This window comes from Electrophorus electricus, chromosome 13 (genome assembly GCF_013358815.1).
Source record: "Electrophorus electricus isolate fEleEle1 chromosome 13, fEleEle1.pri, whole genome shotgun sequence".
NCBI lineage: Eukaryota > Metazoa > Chordata > Actinopteri > Gymnotiformes > Gymnotidae > Electrophorus > Electrophorus electricus.
Window position 1 is genome coordinate 12,256,242 of NC_049547.1, and position 19,698 is coordinate 12,275,939.

Sequence of the window (19,698 nt, forward strand, 5' to 3'; positions counted from 1 at the left end):
ACTTAGACCAACTGTAACAATCCTACACTACACTTTAACAAAATGGACAATAAGGAAAAATAAAATGTCTAGAATAATAGAAAGTGGTATGTGCAAAAAACATTCTTCAAATGCATCTGTACAAAACTAACTAGCTGAGGTGAAGGCAGACCAAAGCTAATGATGAAAAATCCATTTCAATTCATCCCATGTTATAACCTTTTGTTAATTCTTACTTAAATTGATAATGTGGTAGATATTAGGCTTGTCACAATACCAAAATTTTGACTCTGATACCCTGTGTAACATCACAATTCTTGATACCAAAACAATACCTTGGCATAAAAACCCCACAAAAACATACAGGCCTTGCATTGTCTGAATGTAAAATGTTTGTTGGATTGAACGAAAAACATTACTGCAAAAGTTTGATTTGAAAATGCAACCCTGCTAAATAAAGCAAGTAAAATTACTATAATAAACTAAATACTTCAAACTATCTTCTTTAATTACATTAGGGAGTTTCTTTGCCTGTATAAGGTTCTTAGCTAGGAAATCCAGTGCGTCAGTGTGGTATCAGTCTTATTCTCCTTGGACTGCTCTGTTTAGGCTTCTTTGAAGACTTTGCCATATTTTGTCTCTAGTACAGACATATGATAGACTGAATGGATGAAGTTGTGTTCTGAGAAAGTAAAATAAAGGAGTAAGAACATTCATAATAAAGTGTATACCCTATGCTCTGTTTAAAACATTAAAACAATATTTTACGATTCAAAATTAGCCCACATGAAATTGCACAAATATATGAATAAGACGAGTAATTAGCATCTCAAAACCAGTTATATTCTCCATGAAACATTTCACTAATCACTTAAGAAAGCTCCCCCAGTGTAACCTTTAATTTTGCTAACCTGTTGTCTTTTCAGCTCTTTGTAGAGTTCAGGCTCCTTCTTGGTCAAATGTTTAGCCAAGTTGCTGGCATTGCTGGTTTAGCAGTGAGAGATTTAGAATACCTTTTACATACTGGTTTTGTCATATCGACTGGCTGGCCATCTTGTAGACAAAATATACCCACACTTACAAACTCACTGAGTCTGTTTTTCTCAAAAGTCACGGACATGAGAGATCGAACTTGCTAGCTTGGTTACCGCCTGCATAAAGTCAATGCTGCATTCTCGACGCACGAGCCAGCTTGCGTGTGTCGCCCATCCGAATCAAATTAGCACGCGTTGATTCGATTCACATATCCAGAATACTGATACAGTTCCTCAGGCTACATTCAGTACTGAAAGCATTGAATGCTACAGGATCGAATCGTTTGCTACATTGTAGTATTGAAAAAGCAGCAAACTTTCGTGCAACTCTGACATACAGAAGGGGAGTCTGAACTGCCCTCAAATGAGGCTGTGCTGTTAATAAAGCCTATGTCACTTCATTAAGAGCAGGCCCTGCTCCAGACCCTGAGGCTCTAACCTTGAAGTTGTTCTCCTTGGGCTTGCGCCGCATGATGATGTTGAAGGTCTCATAGGGGTCCTCTGCACCATTCTGGATACTGTTGGTCATGTCCTGTTGGTACTGATTGGGGTCCAGCCACACCCGGAATGTCCTCGAGTCACCTTTCAGTTTGGGCTTTGGATCAGGGCCTAGAGGCGAGCACAGAGATTATTTTAACATGGCTGACTGAGGTGGATGTGCACATGTAACACACCATTTGGGAAGCATCTGTGTGTGTAGCTGTAAAATTGTCAAAGTAAGCTGCCTGCTGATGTTTATTTGGGTCAAAGTTACCATTTGGCTTAACTGAGCATCATTTATTTGGGGCAGTACTGGCACTAAGATCAGAGAAGCTATTCTATCCTTGCTACATGGGTCCTGTGGTTATAGAGGGCAAGCCTGTCCATTGTTTCCATGCTGTACCAGGCTGTCTCCTGAGCTCGTAAAGGCTCAGCACTTTAATCCTGCAGATGGATTAATGCTGCGAACCTCAGTACAGCTACTCATGCACGACACGTTCTACTGATACCCCGGAGTCGCGAAGAGGCTTAGGTTTGATCCCCATAGGGGTCGAGACACTGGGGATCCTCTTGGGATGATTTAAATGCGATGCCTGAATATGGAGACACAAGTGACTCCACATGTACACCCACTGGCTTTTCACACATGTTCTTTCCTTTAAATCCTTCTTCACAGGGCACTTTGCAGGTTGGGGGGGGGGGGGGTGTTACTTTATATTATGTACTTTCACACTTTTTTTGAGTACCAAACAGTACTATATTTTATGTACTTTTGCACCCCCCCCATGAGTATTCAATTAATTACATGAATTACTAATTATAATTAATTCTAATCATTAATATAATAATTACTATTAATTGAGCCCATGAAGATCCATACATGTGACTTTCTTTTGTAAAAATCATTTAAACCTGATGTCCTACTTTAAATGAAGCAGTCACTAGTGTTTCTTCTGTTCCTTAGGCAATAAGGAACAATAAATTGAAATTTAGCTCCACTGCCACGAATTGATTTCAGTACTGGAGATGTACATTCTACAAAATAAGAAAAATAATATACAGCATTACTGTATTTTAAATGCCTACATGAATCGAGGCAAGTGCAAATTAAGCATATTTTAGCATTTTAAAGTACAAGGTTGAACAAAAAAGAATAAAGACTCAGCGCTCCTTAAAATACACATCAGTTCTACAACTTAAGTTGATCTCCAGGTAAGTAATAAGTTAAAAGTTTTCTAGGTTATAGTGGAGTCATTGTAATTATATGGGGGTGGAGCGCCATAATGCTGGCTCAACACGTCGATGTCCCTCAGCCAGAGACAGTGGTCTACTGTCCCCACCCCATTACCTGGGAGGCCTTCTGCTACATGCAAACAACCATGTAGGAATCTGACAGATTATCAGCCTCTGTTTGCTGCTGTAGCTCTTCAGTACAGAGACGCCACTTGTACTTTTGACAGGATAAGGTCAGAGAGGGGATGGTTCTGGAGACGGGACTAAACGCTTAAAACCAGACTTCCACAGGTGAGCCTGACCTCAGGGCAGGAAAGTGTTCTACTGTCGCACTTCCACAATTTCCTGCTAGCATGTGCGGTGCACTCTTGCACACCAGTGCAACAGCAGGTTAGGTGATGTCCTTACACCGCTGTGGAACGTTCTAAAGCAGATGCAAGCGTAAACCTGTACAAAGCTTATTTTCCACTGAACAATCTTAATTGGCCAGGATGTAGCTAAAACACTGTGACAGAATGAGGGTGATGGATTCAACATATTAGTTTAGGTAGCATGGCATCAAATGTCGCGCAGTACCAAAAACTAAAAATCCCCACGTCTGCTGAAATAAGGGGATGTCTTCAACCCCAAACATGTTACTCACCATTTATATGTACTCTTACTGTGTATGTATTTCATCTTTGCCTGCAAGCACAGCAACACAGCTGAAGCTAGTATGTGAAATGTTATGCTGGCCTAGAAGTATTTCTGCATTCTGAGAGAGATGGATGAAACTACTACTGAAAAATTCTTCCATATCATAGGATTATAGAACCCTTCCACCGGTTCAAAGGAACGTACTTGAACAGCTAGTCTGGTGAAACACTGGGGGCGATATTTATGCAGGTGTGCCCTCATCAGGTGTTAAGGCAGCAGTGCGGTGGAGAGGGGCGGGGCCTACCTTCCTCGATGACGCGGCCCTTCTCGTCCAGCATGCCTTGCACCTCGCAGCCCCGCACGTACACCAGGCCTGTCTGCTCCACGAAGGGCTGCCGACGGTCAAAGCGCGTGCCGTAAAGCAGCATGGGCCGCACCGTGATCAGAAAGCAGACGTCATGCTTACGCAGGCCTGAGGAAGGTGGAGGAGGAGGAAGGGGTGGGGGTAGGGGGGCGATCAAGGTGCAGAAAGGGCTCCGTCAGCACGGGCTGATCTTTAAAACATAAAGCCTGTAATTACGCAGTCGGAGGGAGGCAGGGAGGAGGACTCCCTCCCTCACCACCACTGCAATCCACACCTCTGAGACAAAGAGCAGGACAGCATACGAAGACGAAGACCGGGGTGGAAGAGCTGGGGAGACGCTGCCTTGTGAAGCTACCGTGCACCTGGGCAATTCTCAGTAGCTCGGAGCTCTATTTTTAAGGTAATGAGGGCTAGGAGCCTGATTAATGCTCAGGCAAAAATTTCTTAACACAAAACAAAACATCCTTTACTAGGATGTCCCACTGCAATGTCATACTGCCTTCATTGCACTGATGCATAACCCCATTGACTGTGCACAGCTTACGGACTGGACAACAGGCCGTGATGCATGGCGACTACACCACGGGTAACACTAGGAAATAAAGAATAAATAACTAATACGACATGACAGGAAAGGCAGCAAGGTCACAGATAGGGCAGAGCAAGTAAACGAGGCAAAGGGTGATTAAACAGTGAGCATAAAGAATTTAAAGGTCTGGTGCAGCCATTTTACGAAGGTGAGCAGGAAGCAAGCATGTGTGCGCGCGATGGAGGCAGCAGGGCGCCCTCACCCTCCCACTCGGCTTTGATGTGACCCTGCACGTTGAGGTTGACGGTGACGTCCGCCCGCACGCGGGCCGGCCAGTTCTCTCCGATGTTGGGCTTGGCCACCTCCACAATGGAGAAGGACACAACGGTCTGCGCCATTCGGGCCCACCCGCCGAACACCACTCCACCATACTCCGACTGCCTGCAAGAGACGCCAATCCAGGCAGGCTCAGTGATCAGACGTTTCTGGGACAGAGACAACCCTCCCCAAGTCGCACAGTGGGGGAGTGCAGAGGATGGGGGGGAAAAATAAAGAGGCGCTCCGATTCAATAAACTGAGCTGGGAGTATAACGGGGCTCACGGTTTACTAACCATGGCTTCATCCGCAAGACAATGTCCTCTATGTCCTGTCTGATCTCATAGGTGGACTCCAGACGGAAAAGGTTGAAGTTCCGCAGCAGGTAATCGTGAAGAGTGAGGAACTGCAGGTTTAGCTTTGGCAGAGCCAAACAGCCTGGCCATCACACGGAAAGACATTTAGACAGTCTGTTCCCCAATCACCAACTTTTCAATTATGTTGTAAGCGGTTTTCAATATGTACACTTGTCTTCATCTAAAGATGTGTAAGATGACAAAAATGTACATTTTTAACATTACCAAATAATTTGAATGAAATTACATCATGACATTTTACAAACTTGACTTGCACATGGACCTCTAAGAGGAAAAGATGACTTTGGGACACAAATATTACTTTATAAAGTCCAAGGCAGAAGAATGGCTTTCGTGTGGATAACAGGGAAGAAGAGAAGGTCTGACCTTCGCCTGAGTAGTATTCAGTGGGAACAATGTTCTCATCCCAAATGATCTTCTCAGTTGGATAAAGAGGCATCTGGTTGAGTTGCTCGATCTGGGAGATTCTTCGCTCATGGCGGGACACCTGGACATATGCCAGAGAGAAAGTGAGAGCATACGTGAGAGAATTTGGGTTAATGAAAACTCTCCAGAAGGCCTGTTATGTACACGCACACGCACAAACCTCCAAATCAGAGAGTGGCACAGACCAATATGTGCAGAATCATGTCAGAGTACAATATATTATCTGCATTCATCAGCAGCTCATCCTGAACCACTACTGTTGTGTGATATTACTGTTGTGTGATATTATTCCACTTTTCAGAGAGGGCAGCAGGTCAGACAAGAGCAGCTCCTCTGAACAGTGAGGCTAGCTGGAGTCAGGGTCTGACCTTGACCTAAACCCTGTCACGCTGCGACCTAAAAGGCATAGTAACCATAGCGTACAAATGCACGCTGCACAGGGAATCTACAGTTTAGCGTGCATTCACCACTTATACTGGGGACTGGGAGAGATTCAGTTCTGAGGCAATTCAGGAACTGAACAGTGTGTCTTTCTTAAAGAACTGAGTGTGTGTGTGTTGCTGCAGTCTGGTAGATGAAACAGCATGTGAGGAAAAAGTGAGAAATGAGGATGTGCGAAGCTGTGCCTGCCGAGCTGAGTGGTGGGTAAAGAAACCCAGGTAGCAGGCACCACTATTTCAGTCATATTATACACACACACAATCACCCCCACACCTGCACTGAACGCACGGTTAAAACACCAGGAACGGTGACAGCAGCATAGCACAGGAACGTTGTCATTTACTGCTGCTGCTAACCACGAGCACGCACAAGACCCTCGCAGGGACCAGGTCTACCCAGACAGGCACGGCATTTTATCCCAGTGCGTGTATGTATGTGTGTACATGTGTGTGTACTGACTAAGTGTGGTGGAAACCAGAAGCTTCCAGTTGTTTCTTAGGCCAAACTGCTGTGGTCAGCTTTTGACAAATATGCCGAGCAGTTGAAAGGAGCATTTTATAAAGGAATAAAAGTGGCACTTCTGTAAGGTTTTCCACACAATCAATTCTATTAAAATGTAAATAAATCTATTGTGATGATTCATATTTATTAGGTGATGTGTCTAACAATAAGGACACTTTTAATGACAGTACCATTATGAAAGTATGAAAATACTTAAAAAATAAAGCCAGTCAGCACAAGATGGCCCTTCCCTTGGGACAGCGTGTTTCTAAAATAAAATGAATGAATCAGGGAATGTGGCATGACGTTTATCCTCAGTTTAATTAAATGCTTTATTGCATGTGTCCGATCTCCACTGATGCCCATAGCACACGTATTAACGAAGGCCTAATCTTTGAGATTTCTATCGCTGTGAGCAACCCAGGCCACTTTAATTGGCTCCAACAACATTGTGAGTTAATTATGGCCAATTCTGTCCTGGACCCCCGAAGGAGGGCTGGAGAGTGTAATTACAGTCTGAGGAGAACGCAGTGCGGTGTGCTGATGAGTGCAACACCATGTTCGAGGACTGTTGTAGGACTGCGGGCGCTCCTGGAGAGGCTCGGCCGTGAGGAAGTTCAGGGGCGGTCCGCCACCTTCACCCCTACTCTCCACCCATAGCACTTACTCACCCACTCAGACAGCAGCCTCGACGCCTGATTGGATTCCAAAAATGAAGAGCCAACAAAAGACAGCTTCATCTGCATTTCAGGGTCAATGTCATAAATTCATGGCATACCACGCAAACACACACCCCCACCCCCCCAAAACAAAAACATTAAGTGATGTGGTTGCTGGGAAGCTGTTAGGCTAGACAAATTGCAGTTTTTCTGTGTCCTGCTTGGTAGCTAAAACGAAGGCTGCATTTTGCTTCAAAACCTACCAGAAGCTCCAAGAGAATCTCTTTGTCATAGGACGTGTCGGTTCCTTCTAGAAGCTCTGGCAAAAGGCACAGGTATGATGCCACCCGGTGGAGGGTATTGGAACTACAGGAAGACAGAGGTGAGAAATGTTAAGGGCACGTGCAGCTTCATGTCCACATGACATTTGCACAAGGCAATCGGTAAGCACAACAGCTCAAGGTCGCTGTAGAAACAGGTCAGCGTCAATATCCTTGGTTTAAGAAAATCGAACTCCTCAGCATGTGCCGGGGATGTCGAGGAATCACAGCTCTCTCTAAAGGTCATGTGAATACCTGTGAAGGATGCTGTTATTGATATGGCACAGGCTCCCTACAGGGTTTACATAAAACTAATCACGGTTGGCTATACTCTTACATGATACCTTGTTAATATTCAAATTATAATATCTCCATAATAATACAGCATACTCCATAACTTGAACCTCCAAAGCCACTCGTTTTTGTGAGTGAGAGCGTTTTGCAGCTATGGGTCTTGTTCAATTTGATCTGCACATTTGGAGTTTTCTGAGCTTATCAGCTTTGTGACTCAAAAGGCTATGACAAATCTGTGCCTGATTTATCCACTTAAATAGTCAGATAAAGACCTAAAATTATCTATCAAAAGACGACTCAAGATCATGGCTAATTTTACTAAAGCTTTCATAAGCTCATAACTTGCTGAAACTGAAAGGGGGACAATAAACATGGATTGAAAAAATTGTGCAAAAATAGAATCAGTTCTCTTCCACACAGACCAGCCACACCCAATCACACACCAGAAGAGCTGACAAATCAGCAGTCCTCTGTGGCCCTCTCATCAGTGCATGAGAGAAAGAGAGAGAGGCTGCTTAATAGAGGAGAAATTCATCCACACAGCTCCCTCTCCACTCCAACCAGCCCTCTCATTCACTCGCATGTTCGCCTTGCTTGCGCGCGTGCACACACACACACACACACACACACACACACACACACACACACACACACACACACACACACTTTAAATGGGTAAGCTTCTCACAATGACCTCGCTAACATGAGCTGACAAATCAGCTGTTCGAAGAGTTTATTGTCAAGCTCTTGCAAATCAATTAAATTAATGAGGCTCATCCCATCTTCCCATCTCTCTGCAATAAGTCCAGGTTCAGTAGCTTGAGTCCTGTCATTTGTCAAGTCAGTAAATGGTTGTAATTCAGAGCGCTACACGGTCACTTGCCCCTCTGATGGAATGCAGTAATGTGATGGACGCTGGGCTGCAAAGATTGCCTTCAATTGTGTTTTAAACACTTCGGATAATTAGAGCAGCAGGGTAAACGAAGTGCGCATGCCATCGTTAGGGATTCTAAATGTGACTCTTGACTTGTGCCCTGTAGTTGGGATTTCATGAGCAGTAGCTGCCGGCATCTGCTTGTTCACATTCTGGGAAAATGGGTGTGTGTTAGTGCCTTGCTGTGTTTTAATGTTTAGTCATTTAATTTCAGTTCAAAGTTAAAAAAAAAAGAAAGAAAGAAAAAAAAAAACTAGCTTATTCCAACTGAGCACTAAAAACTTAAATATTAAGCAGAATTGATCCATGTCCCTGTTTTCATTTCATTTCATCTTAGAGTTGCATCATTAACAGACGATTAGGACCTAGAAGCCTTTTCATACATTTTGGACGGCTATTCAAGTTTTATTTATCCCATCTGCTGCCAGTGATGCTTTGTAGATTCTTCCAACAGTCCAACAGGGTGATGCAGAGCTATAAACCATAACTCCTTAAACACAGACTCCATTATTAAAAATAATAGCTTTTACTTTGCAGTTTCAGTAAAATCGGGTGAGAAAGACCCTTTAGCTCGTTACCCTACTATTTAGCTTGTTATCCACATGTAATTTTCTACAGAAACAGCGGTAGTAACAGTGAAGCGATTGCAACCAGGTAAAAAAATATATATATATGTTGAGAGGTTTTTTTCCTTGGATAACTGTGGTGGTTGGTGACAGTACTGAACCTTCATCAAAAATGCAAGGACTTGATGTGCACTGAATTGCAGAACTCCTGGAAGGGCTGACTGCAGATAATACTGAACCATGCAGAGGAGTACTCCACCCAGAGCCTGGAAAAGCCACAGACACGCACCACTTCTGACACTCTTCTACTGGACATCAAAGGGTGATGACGGCCAGGAGCTGATAAACCAAAGCCAGCAGAAGCCAGAGCAGATGTGCTCCTCTTCCAGAACACCTCTGGTTGCTTTACGCTCGTCATTCGCAGTGGTAATCAGACCGACCTCTCCTCTTACCTGAGATCGCCGAAATGTTTGGTGAGCGACTCCCGAGTGTCCACGGCTGCTACGTTAGAGAGGGCGAAGTCTTGCAGCTCAGGAAAGTGGGCAAAAGCAGCTCTCTAAGAAACACACACACACAACCCTAGTTGATCTAGCATTCCACATGTGTATATAACCAGCACGGGCCCATACTAATTAAGCCCCCTGGAGTGCACTGATCCCAGGAGCCCCGCCCCACCAAGCCCTGGATCTGAGAGTGGCCCTGTTTGATGTGCCTGGGAGCAGGTGCAGGGAGCGTAACCTATCACAGTCCAGTATACGTCAGCCAGCTTTTTGATGCTGCTAACTGATGTGATCAGCACAGCGGCTATGGTGGTGTGGTGCAGGGCTGCTGTTACTGGGTTTGGTTAAACGCCGCTCTCGGCAGGCCTGATGAACGCCCTCAGAACAGACAGAGGGCTGAGCTGAATTGCTTTAAAATGGAGGAACACACACCGTGTGTGACGCGTGCCATGTTGAAATTTAGCAATGGCCAAGTAAGAAAACATTCAAAAGATGACAGACTTCATTTAAACTTAAGTCCGTTTTTCTTTTTCAAGACTCGTTCTGAGTTAAACGGGATTTAAGTGCTCAGCTGGCAGGTGCTCTGATAAGACAGGCCCTGGGGCACAGTTACCTGCAGAGAGGTGATCCTGTCATAGTGGAGTGTGGTCATCTCTTTCTCGGTGAGGGCGTTCCCAGTTTGATCGTTGATCTCAAAGCCAGTGTAGAATTTTAACATGTCCAGCAGCTACAGAAACAAAAATCACTGATTCAGCACATCCGAGCAGTCGTTCCCAAAGGCCTTTATATCAAGATTCCTCTTCACTCAGATATTATTAATTAATGCTTTGGAAGCAAGTAGTACAGGAGATTAAGATGAGTATAAGTCCCTAAAACTAAGCAGGAATAAACTTTTCTGCAGCTGTGAACTTCCACCTGGCAGAAAAGGTGACCCTCTTTCTCTCTCTGCATGAGGCTGGACAGGTGGCAGCTGACCACCAGGTGAGAGTCGTCCAGCACTGTGTTGAACCAGCGGCGGGTCGGGAGAAGAGCCTGCCAACAACAACAGGCGCTTGGTAAAGCCTCAGGAAAACACAATTCTCAAAGTGACCAAAGGAGGTCACATACAGATGCACTCAGATTAAAGTACTTTCACATATCCCCGTAACACAAGAGATGGTCAAAAGAGTCACCATAAAGCTCTTCGTGATATGCCAGTGTACATATTCTCTGATTTGGCAGGACTTTTCACATGGCTTGTGATCTTTACATGACCTGTTCAGTTCAAATCAAGTCAGCTGAAGACCTGCCGCGAGAGCTACTCTCTTTATGAAGGCAGGTGCCGGTGCAGGTGGGGCTTCAGCACTTCTCCCTGCCGAGCAGTCTGGTCTGCAGCCAGGAGGAGTGAACTACAACAGCGACGGCCACGACTGGACCACCCGATATGGTCCATTTTAAGAGATATGGACTGTAGAGAGGTCTATCAGCATTCAACTTCTGCAGTAATGCACCTCCCCCAGGACTACTGTAAACTGTTAACCAGAAGAAACCAGTGCTGGGAGCAGCATTGCACTCATGGTCTGCGCTGAGAGAATGTGGCCCACAGCAGGTTGGAAAGCTGAATGTGGTGAAGAAGCTACAGGCCAAATCATAGGGAGAACAAGGCTGCTGGGTGGCGACTGGGAGGCAGAGGTGCGACCAGCACAGCTGAACGCAGGGACATGAAAGGGCATCGTCTGCAGTTCACTCAGGATGTTGTCCCTGCCGCCCTTACCTCCAGGTCAATCATCAGCTCTATGAACCTCTCGCAGTAGTGCACCTTCTCCATAGCGATAGGGCCTGGAAAGGGAGAGGGGGAAAACGTCACACCCGCATGTCGTGACACAACCGACAAGCAGATCCTCATGCTGACCAATGCTAGCTGTCCCCCATGTAGGGCGGGGCACGCTGGCAACAAGACGCCTCACTCGGCCAAATGAACACACCTTTCAAAAGGTGAAACCAGTAAAGGGAAAGAGTTGCAGAAAGCATAAATTGAAGGGAAGCACTTTATGGGAACCGAGCCTGAGGGAATCTGAGCAGTGGGTCTAGCACAGCCAATCAGGCCTCACTGGAGGGGTCCAGTACAGCCAGTCAGGCCTCACTGGAGGGGTGGGTCCAGCACAGCCAATCAGGCCTCACTGGAGGGGTGAGTCCAGTATAGTCAGTCAGGCGTCACTGGAGGGTTGGGTCTAGTATAGTCAGTCAGGCCTCACTGGAGGGTTGGGTCTAGTATGGTCAGTCAGGAGCAGCAAAGAATCAGGAGGTGCAGGATGGTGCAGGGCCACAGTTCAGAATTCAGTCATGCCAATATGTATAATGGAGAGGCACTTAAAATACTTTAAACTAATTTATAGTCTACTTCAATTTGTTAATGCATGCAAATCTATTTGTTATGCTGGGGGGGAGGATGGGCAACAAAAATAGGCCTTTCCCCAAGTAAACTTCTAAAAGACCTTTGCTGTTATTTCTAAATATGAAGAAGCCAATGAGCAAACCGGGTTAGGGTATAAAGTAAATAATACAAGTTAAGTCAATAAATGCACAAACAAAACCTCAAAGCAAAATCAACTGCATCACAATTTTGCTGCTGTCATGAACTAAATAACTTTTCTCCACAAGCTTACCTGATGGAGGGATAGACATGAGCACAGCGAGGTACTTCTTTATGAGGGCAGAGAGGAAGGTTCTCTCCCTTTTGGCCCTGCAGGAGGAGAGATGGACGATGGGTTATACATTACACCAGCATCCATCTGCTCAAACAGGTTCAGTGAAAGAGGAAGAGAGCTAGGGAGGTGGAGCAGGAGAGAGAGAGATAGAGGACAAGAAGGGGCGAGAAAGAAGAGAGGAGAGAACGAGAGAACGAAACACGGGGAGGGTGTAGACTTAACACACGACGCATGCGGCAGGTTATTCAGGCCATCACCAATTACAGGACATCATCTCCTGCCTGTGACTGTGATGCCTCCCTTCCACATGTGCTGAATGACTTCTATGCACAGTTTGAAGCAGAGAGCAATGTCATGGCAAGAAACAGCACCCCAGCCCCCCCTACACAGGTGCTGTGCCTGACCGTGGATGATGTCAGGAAAACCCTGCGCAGCGTCAACCCACAGAAGGCTGCAGGACCAGACAACATTCTGGCCGAGTACTCAGCGGAGCAGCTAGCAGACGGACATCTTCAGCATGTCCCTGAGCAGCACCACCACCCCTACGTGCTTCAAGGCCTCCGCCAGTGCCTAAGTGTCTCCAGGGTCCTGCCTCAACGGCCACCGTCCTGTCACACTCATGCCCATCATCGTGAAGTGCTTCAGGAGGCACATCGAGACACAGCTGCCCCCCCCCCCCGGACCCCCTACAGTTCACATATCGACATATTACACAATCCCTACCACCCTTCATCTGGCCCTTACCCATCTGGACTATAAGGACGCATGTTAGAACACTGTTTATAGACTCCAGTTCAGCATTCAACACCACCATAGCTCAGAATCTGAGTGAAAAGCTGAGGCCACCGTGCCTGAACGCCTCCGTCTGTGACTGGAACTTTCTGACTGGAAAAGCCCAGCCAGTGCGGCTCAGGAGCAGCTGCTACAGCGCCACCATGCTGAGAACTGGGGCTGAGGACTGTGTGCCTGGTCCACTGTGATTCACTCTGCTGACCCAAAGCTGTACAGCAATGCGCAACTCCAACCAAATCAAGTGTGCTAATGACAACTGTGGAGGGTCTCATCAGCAGGGATGACGAGTCAGCACACAGAGAGGAGGAGGTGCAGAGGCTGACTGACTGGAGAACAGTGAACAACTAAATGTGGAAAAAACAAAAGAGATGGTTGATTTCAGGAAAGAACAAGGTGATGACTCTCCAATCAATACTGCATCCTGAGAAGCTCCGTCACTGCCTGCTGGGGAAATTGCTCCATTTCGGACTGCAATACCCAGCAGAGAAGTGAGGACAGTTGAGAAGATCATCGTGGTGTCTCTGCCCTCCATCATGGACGTTTACAACACCTGCTGTCTCCACAAAGGCACCAGCATTATGGAGGATCCCACACACCCTTAACACAAACTCTTTGCTCTCCTACCATCCGGGAGGAGGTACCAAAGGATTTGTGCCCATACAGCCAAACTGGGCAACAGTATCTTCCCCCAGCGGACTCCTCAACTCCAGGTGACTGACAAACAAATACTGAGTTCCATTTAATAATACTGTGTTCTTAAATTAGTGTACTGACTGCTGTATGCTGTATGTATCTGTTAAAATATCGCAATGTGGTATGTCCTTTGCACATCCACCTACTCTGTGGATTGGTGTTGCCCTATACATTATCTGTATTTTCATATTTACTGTCTACTCTTAAGTGCTTCTTTTGAGCCGTACCATGGTCCTGGAGGAATGTTCTTTTGTTTCACTCTATACCTGTATATAGCCAAAATGACAATAAAAAGCCTTCTGACTTGACTTGTACGTACTGCTCTGCTGCCTTCAAGTCCATTTTCTCATAATTCTTCTTTATGAGGTTCCAGAACTTCTGCAACTTGGGGACTTTCTTGAGTTCCTGCTGGAGTCTTGACTGCAAAAATGTCAGAGTTTATGCTCAGACTAAAATCTGGACACACTATCAAAATCCAAGCAAATCCAGTCATAAAAACAGAAAGCTATGTAGCTAATGGAGTTTCTTTTTCCCAGACCAGTTTATTCCTTGGCAATTTTCTTCAAGTTTCTTTGAAAAAAAACAAAAAAACATCTGTGCTTTATGGGTTTAAGCCAATACTAACTTGCCTTTCGCATTTCAAAATTTCTTCCGCATTCTAATTTATTACAGTTGCATAAATGTTGATACTTGATAAGTTAATAATAAGGTTAGTATAACCACAGTACTAACTTTATTGAATTTGTTTTTAACAAAATTAACTCTTAGCTGCTGTAGGAAGAGTTGAATGTGTATCATTCATCAAAAAAAGATATGAAGAGAACATCTTAAGCACAGCTGCCAATACTAAGTATCAAGGTTACAGAGCTGTAGAGTGAAAAGTGTGTGTGTGTAGTGCTGCAATGCTCACCGGTAGGAGGCACATCCACATAGGCAGAGAGATGAGCTGCTGCACCTGTTCTCGAATGAGATCTACCTCCTGTGAAGCAAGAGACACACACATACACACGCACACACACACAGAGGCATAAGAATCTTATTTTTCTCCACACAAGTTACATAAATGCCAGTATTAGCATATAATTATAAATTACCATATGCAATAATTATTTTAAATACAAGAACAGTACTGAATGCATCATTGCACTGTATATGTTATACTATCTGACTTGGATGATTACACTATAGCATAGCAGTGCCATCTAGTGGATGTTTAAAAAAATATAACGGTATAGGCTGCAAAAGCTACTCAAACCAACCAGGCTGTTGAAACAGTGGTCAAGGAAGAGCAGCAGAACTGTCTGTTCCCGTAGGGATAGGCCAAGCTGATCCCCTGTTAGGCACGCCTCCATTACACACTTAAAGAAGTAGGGGAAGTGGGTAGGCACTTTCTTAAAAACCTGAGTAGAGACAAGAGGGTTTCCACATTCCATAATGAAGAGAAAGAGTAAAAGCAGACCATAATAAATATCACCCATCTGATGACCTTAGATTCTGCATTTACCTCCCAAGCAGGTACATTCTCTCTGAATTTCTCATTTACTATGCAGCAGATAGACATCAGATAGCTGTTACTGGACACTTCGGGGCTGTAGTTGACCCACAGGTAATTCTCAAGGTACTGGCTATAATAAACAAATTAACACAATATGAATATCACATGCTTCAAAGCTCTAAAAGTCGAGATGACATGAGCCATGTCACTAACCTGAATTCCAACAGCATGATTTTTCTTATTGCAAATCTGAGAGCAAACAAAAAGAACAAAATCAATCAACACAATACATTTCAAATGCACCCTCAGTAGACAACATAGTTTTTGTTCATCCAAACTTACTCTGTTCAGAACACTTACTTTGATTTGAGAATCTCATTCTGATACACGTCTTGAATGACCTGAAGATAAGAAAAAAAATAATTTTAAGAGTAACTGTATATTGGTTGTACATGATTTGGTTTACAATCCTATTACACAAGGCAGGACAATATTGAAACAAAGCAGCGATGCCTCAATATAAATTTGATACCCCCAAAAATACTATAAGTATAATATCCCAGGTTCTGCAGTAATATATTCCAGGACTCTAGCAATTATTATAGGCAGTGGTTGCCACTAAGTGTTCTTTATTAGAATAGAAGTTTGCACTAATGCATGAGGTTTACACTTTTATCATTGACTCATCAGTGATAAACAATAAGGTTAATATCGAACTGAGCTAATTAAATAACGGCCTGTAATGGCTCAAGCTAATCACAATAAATCACAGTATTCAAAATGTAAAAACCCATTGACACTGATTCAGAACAGTAACATTATATTATAATATTATATAGTAATATTAGCAAACTTTCTTTGACGTTGCAGATGTGCTCTATACCTCAGAATCAAATGGCAGTTTATTCTTGGCATGGGGAGCCCAGTATCTGTTTGAGAGCTAAGAAATAGAACAGGATAGAGAAGAAAAAGAAACAATATAACATTCATCACAATACTTAACTTTAGAAAATTAAAAAAAACAAAAAACAAAAAAACAAACAAACACCATGTGGTGGCCAGGTTGTGGTCCACATTCTTCGTGTTGACAAACGTGAAAAGACACAACAGGTAGAAACCTTTCGTGTTTACAGGAATACTAGCTAATTAGCCTGCTGTTAGCTAGCAACACAGGCAATAAGTTATGCGTTACAGTGCAAACGTAAGATAAATTACTTTAGACTAGTAACAGGTTATTAAATTACAAGGCTACACATTTGGTTAGCAAGATTAACAGCTGGCTGAAGTTTTCACCTGGGTAACATATTCTGCGTTGATCTGAGACACCGACGGCGCGGCTGTCTTTTTCACCCGCGCGTCCTTCTCCATAGCGTCAAACCTGAAGTAATTTTAAAGTAAAAAAAAAACCAGAGAATACATATAGCTGCTAACAACAGCGCACACCGCAGAGTGAACTAATCTGCCTAAATATCTTAGTAATTCAGAATTTAGCAAAAGGAAAGTTAATGCGAACAGTAAACAAAATATGTAGCTAGCCTAGCTAACTAGCCTTAGCCACGAGCTGGCGTTAGCTCTCCCAGTTACGTGAATGGAATTAGACAGAGGTTGGCTAGCACTAGAAAGCTAACATCACGCCGAGTTAAAGCAAACTGTCTAGGTTAGCCGCTTTTAATCAGTGTACCAATTGTTGTGGTGAAACGTAGTTGATGGATTAAAAGCCTTATTTAGCAAGCTAGGTAGGTACCTATATTACCCAAACGTCATTGATACGTTATTAGCGAGCTTTCTTGTTGGTGTACTAACATGCGTGAGCCCACTAACGGACCTAGTGAAGCTAGTCATGATACGCGCGTTCTTCATTTTTTCAAAATAAAAGTCAGAAAATGCAGCTAGGTAATCTTAAATAAAAGACTGAAACGGACTTTTCTACTTTTATGTAATTTTATTTCATAAAAGAGCCTCGGACTAGGAAATATTCAAGGATAATCCCAGGATCTTTTGTTTATAGGTTTAGAGGGTAAGAGCTGGCTGTATTAATAGGTTAGCGTTACAATTTTATAGAAAAACTAGAGCTACATACAACCTTAGGTTTCGACAGGGATTACGTTTTTCTATATGAAATAGACATATTTTGGTGGGACCTTTTCACATTTTTGTTCATAAAGTGGGATTTATTTTCCTAAACCATTAAAGTCACAGATATGTCAATAACTGATAGAAGGCCTATATCTTACATTGTAGCACAGAATTCGAAATATACATATGAGATTGGGGTTTAATCTTAGAGCAACAACATTATAGAAAGACCATTAACATCCTCAGAATGTCCCAGTTATATTATATTAAGCAAAAACAGCAGTAAAACAGTTAATGTGGCAATTATTGTTTTAATTATATTTAGTATGAATTAAATAAATAGCTTATAACAAATGTAATATACAATACAATATACAATAGTATTTATATTATTATTATTTATTGGTTTTATTAGTAGTGCTAGTACTTAGGCAAATTTCATATAACAATCAATGTGTTGTATATTTGTGGATACTTGGAAACTGTGATTTCACACATGCTGGTTCAGCTTTACAGCTGCAGTTCCGTTTGAGAGTAATGTAGGAAATATTATTGCGCATGATTGAAGTTTCTTTTACTTGGGTTTTCAGACCCATCTTTTCATTTTAAAGCTACCAAGTAGCCTTTGCAACTTGTCCACAACTTTGCAACTTTGTCAAATATCCACAATAAATCTCACACTGTAAAATCCTAAATATAGGACACTTACAAATATCTTAAGATCTTTTTTCCCCAAACATGCTCAGCATGGCCACTTTATAATTCAGCCTGCTAATAAACATTTGGGGAAGTCGTAGTACATGTATACTTGGGGAAACATTATATGCATTGTACATTATACACAAGACAACCGACATTAAGGAAGTTCCAGTGGTGACATATATCTGGTCCAACAGATGGCAGTATGCACAAAGAAAAGCCATAGAAGGAATTAAGAAATTATGAAGTTATGGTAAAAGATTCATATTTGCTACAGTGGGAGTATCTTGTGTATATGACTAACTTTGCACCTCTTGGGTTTTAACAAATGTAGTTCAAACCAGGTTTCATTTTGTACTATGCAAGTTAGAAATATTCCAATACAGCTATTCTCTTTCACTTTGCCATCTCAGGCCTGAAAAACCAGGAAAAATAAACTTAAAACATCAGTTGAAAAAGCTGCATTGATATGCAATATTTTTAACATTACAGATATTATTAGTTTGTAAATTATTCCTTGGATATCGGGAAGAGAGAACACCATGTGTTTTGATGGGTTTCCACTGCAAAAGTTGAACCTGCAGCTGACAAAGACATACATAAACATCACTGAGGGATTTCAAATGATTGGGCTTTCTATGTTACAGTCTTGGACCACTTCCTGACAGTAACTGGCCAACACCAAAGACAAGCTGTAAATATCCAAAGTAGTTTTGAACTACCAACGCTATTATTTTCCTTGCAAAAAGGTTGCTAATATAACCACTTGAGGGCACCATACTCCACTCAATATACCTCCATCTTTTCTACGTAAAATATTCCTGCTGTGATTTTTATTTTAAACCACTTATCAGTCATAAAACAATACATTTAAAAGAAATTGTATTGCTATAGCACTCATACAGAATTGCTGAAATAGTTATTCTAGGACTTCTGATTTTTCAAACAGTAAACATAATTAAACAAAAAACAGACTGCTTGAGTTCTAAATAGGAGCCTGGCACCTAATCTCTCAGAAGTATTAACTATTTCCTGGTGAATTATATTTCCATAATAAAGTTAATTTACAGCATATTGTGGATCTTAAGCCTCTACCATAGTGCAATTCATGTATTGGGGGGGGGGGGTAATCTTTATTAAGCACAGCATATTTAGGTGTGTAAGAGGCAGCTGTAACGTGGCGTGTGGGCCGGCGCTGGCCCTCTGGGGGAGGGGTGGCTCTCTGCCTTGGCTCATGACTCTCACAACGACACAGCTGTTGACTGCACCGGCAGCCATGGTGGACTTGGCGCGGGCGGCCCTGAAGTGCAGCCAGCATGTGGGGCTGTCGCCACTACAGACACGGTGCAATCCTTACCCTTCTCAGAGCAGCACCCTACAATCTGTGTGGTCAAACATGCAAGGAAGTGTGTGCTTCGTTCAGGTTCCTGCCAAACACTTATGTTTTTTGTCTACGAAAAGAATACTGCGTTTGTAGGTAGCATTAATAATCAATTACTAGTTAATTATGAACCTACTACATTTACATTCATCAGGTCTCCCAGCTTCCTGAAACAGGGTGTACCAAGTATTCAAAAGCAAATTCTAGGTGGATAAAAAATATCAGCAAAGGAATACGTTGATAGTAAAGTGGACGCAGAAGTGCATAGCCTGTTTGTAAGGCCCTC

General features: G+C 43.2%; 1 protein-coding gene across 3 annotated transcripts in view; it reads right to left on the reverse strand.

Annotated features, from left to right (window-relative positions):
* The window catches only part of aqr (aquarius intron-binding spliceosomal factor), a 37,627-nt gene extending 20,541 nt beyond the window's left edge, over positions 1 to 17,086 (reverse strand). The window contains exons 1-20 of one of the 3 annotated variants that reach the window (XM_027002385.2): positions 17,001 to 17,086; positions 16,550 to 16,634; positions 16,140 to 16,196; positions 15,617 to 15,657; positions 15,470 to 15,505; positions 15,266 to 15,386; positions 15,021 to 15,161; positions 14,672 to 14,740; positions 14,081 to 14,181; positions 12,235 to 12,311; positions 11,343 to 11,407; positions 10,505 to 10,621; positions 10,203 to 10,316; positions 9,542 to 9,645; positions 7,239 to 7,341; positions 5,315 to 5,435; positions 4,868 to 5,009; positions 4,518 to 4,696; positions 3,667 to 3,834; positions 1,453 to 1,622 (exon numbers count right to left, since the gene is read on the reverse strand). In XM_027002385.2, coding sequence (XP_026858186.2) covers positions 1,453 to 1,622; positions 3,667 to 3,834; positions 4,518 to 4,696; positions 4,868 to 5,009; positions 5,315 to 5,435; positions 7,239 to 7,341; positions 9,542 to 9,645; positions 10,203 to 10,316; positions 10,505 to 10,621; positions 11,343 to 11,407; positions 12,235 to 12,311; positions 14,081 to 14,181; positions 14,672 to 14,740; positions 15,021 to 15,161; positions 15,266 to 15,386; positions 15,470 to 15,505; positions 15,617 to 15,657; positions 16,140 to 16,196; positions 16,550 to 16,624 — 2,001 coding nt within the window. In that variant the 5' untranslated portion in view covers positions 16,625 to 16,634; positions 17,001 to 17,086. Of the gene's footprint in view, positions 1 to 1,452; positions 1,623 to 3,666; positions 3,835 to 4,517; positions 4,697 to 4,867; positions 5,010 to 5,314; positions 5,436 to 7,238; positions 7,342 to 9,541; positions 9,646 to 10,202; positions 10,317 to 10,504; positions 10,622 to 11,342; positions 11,408 to 12,234; positions 12,312 to 14,080; positions 14,182 to 14,671; positions 14,741 to 15,020; positions 15,162 to 15,265; positions 15,387 to 15,469; positions 15,506 to 15,616; positions 15,658 to 16,139; positions 16,197 to 16,549 lie in introns of all 3 variants that reach the window. The other 2 variants (XM_027002387.2, XM_035532575.1) reach the window with 2 other exon arrangements.
* Positions 17,087 to 19,698: the final 2,612 nt, after the last annotated feature.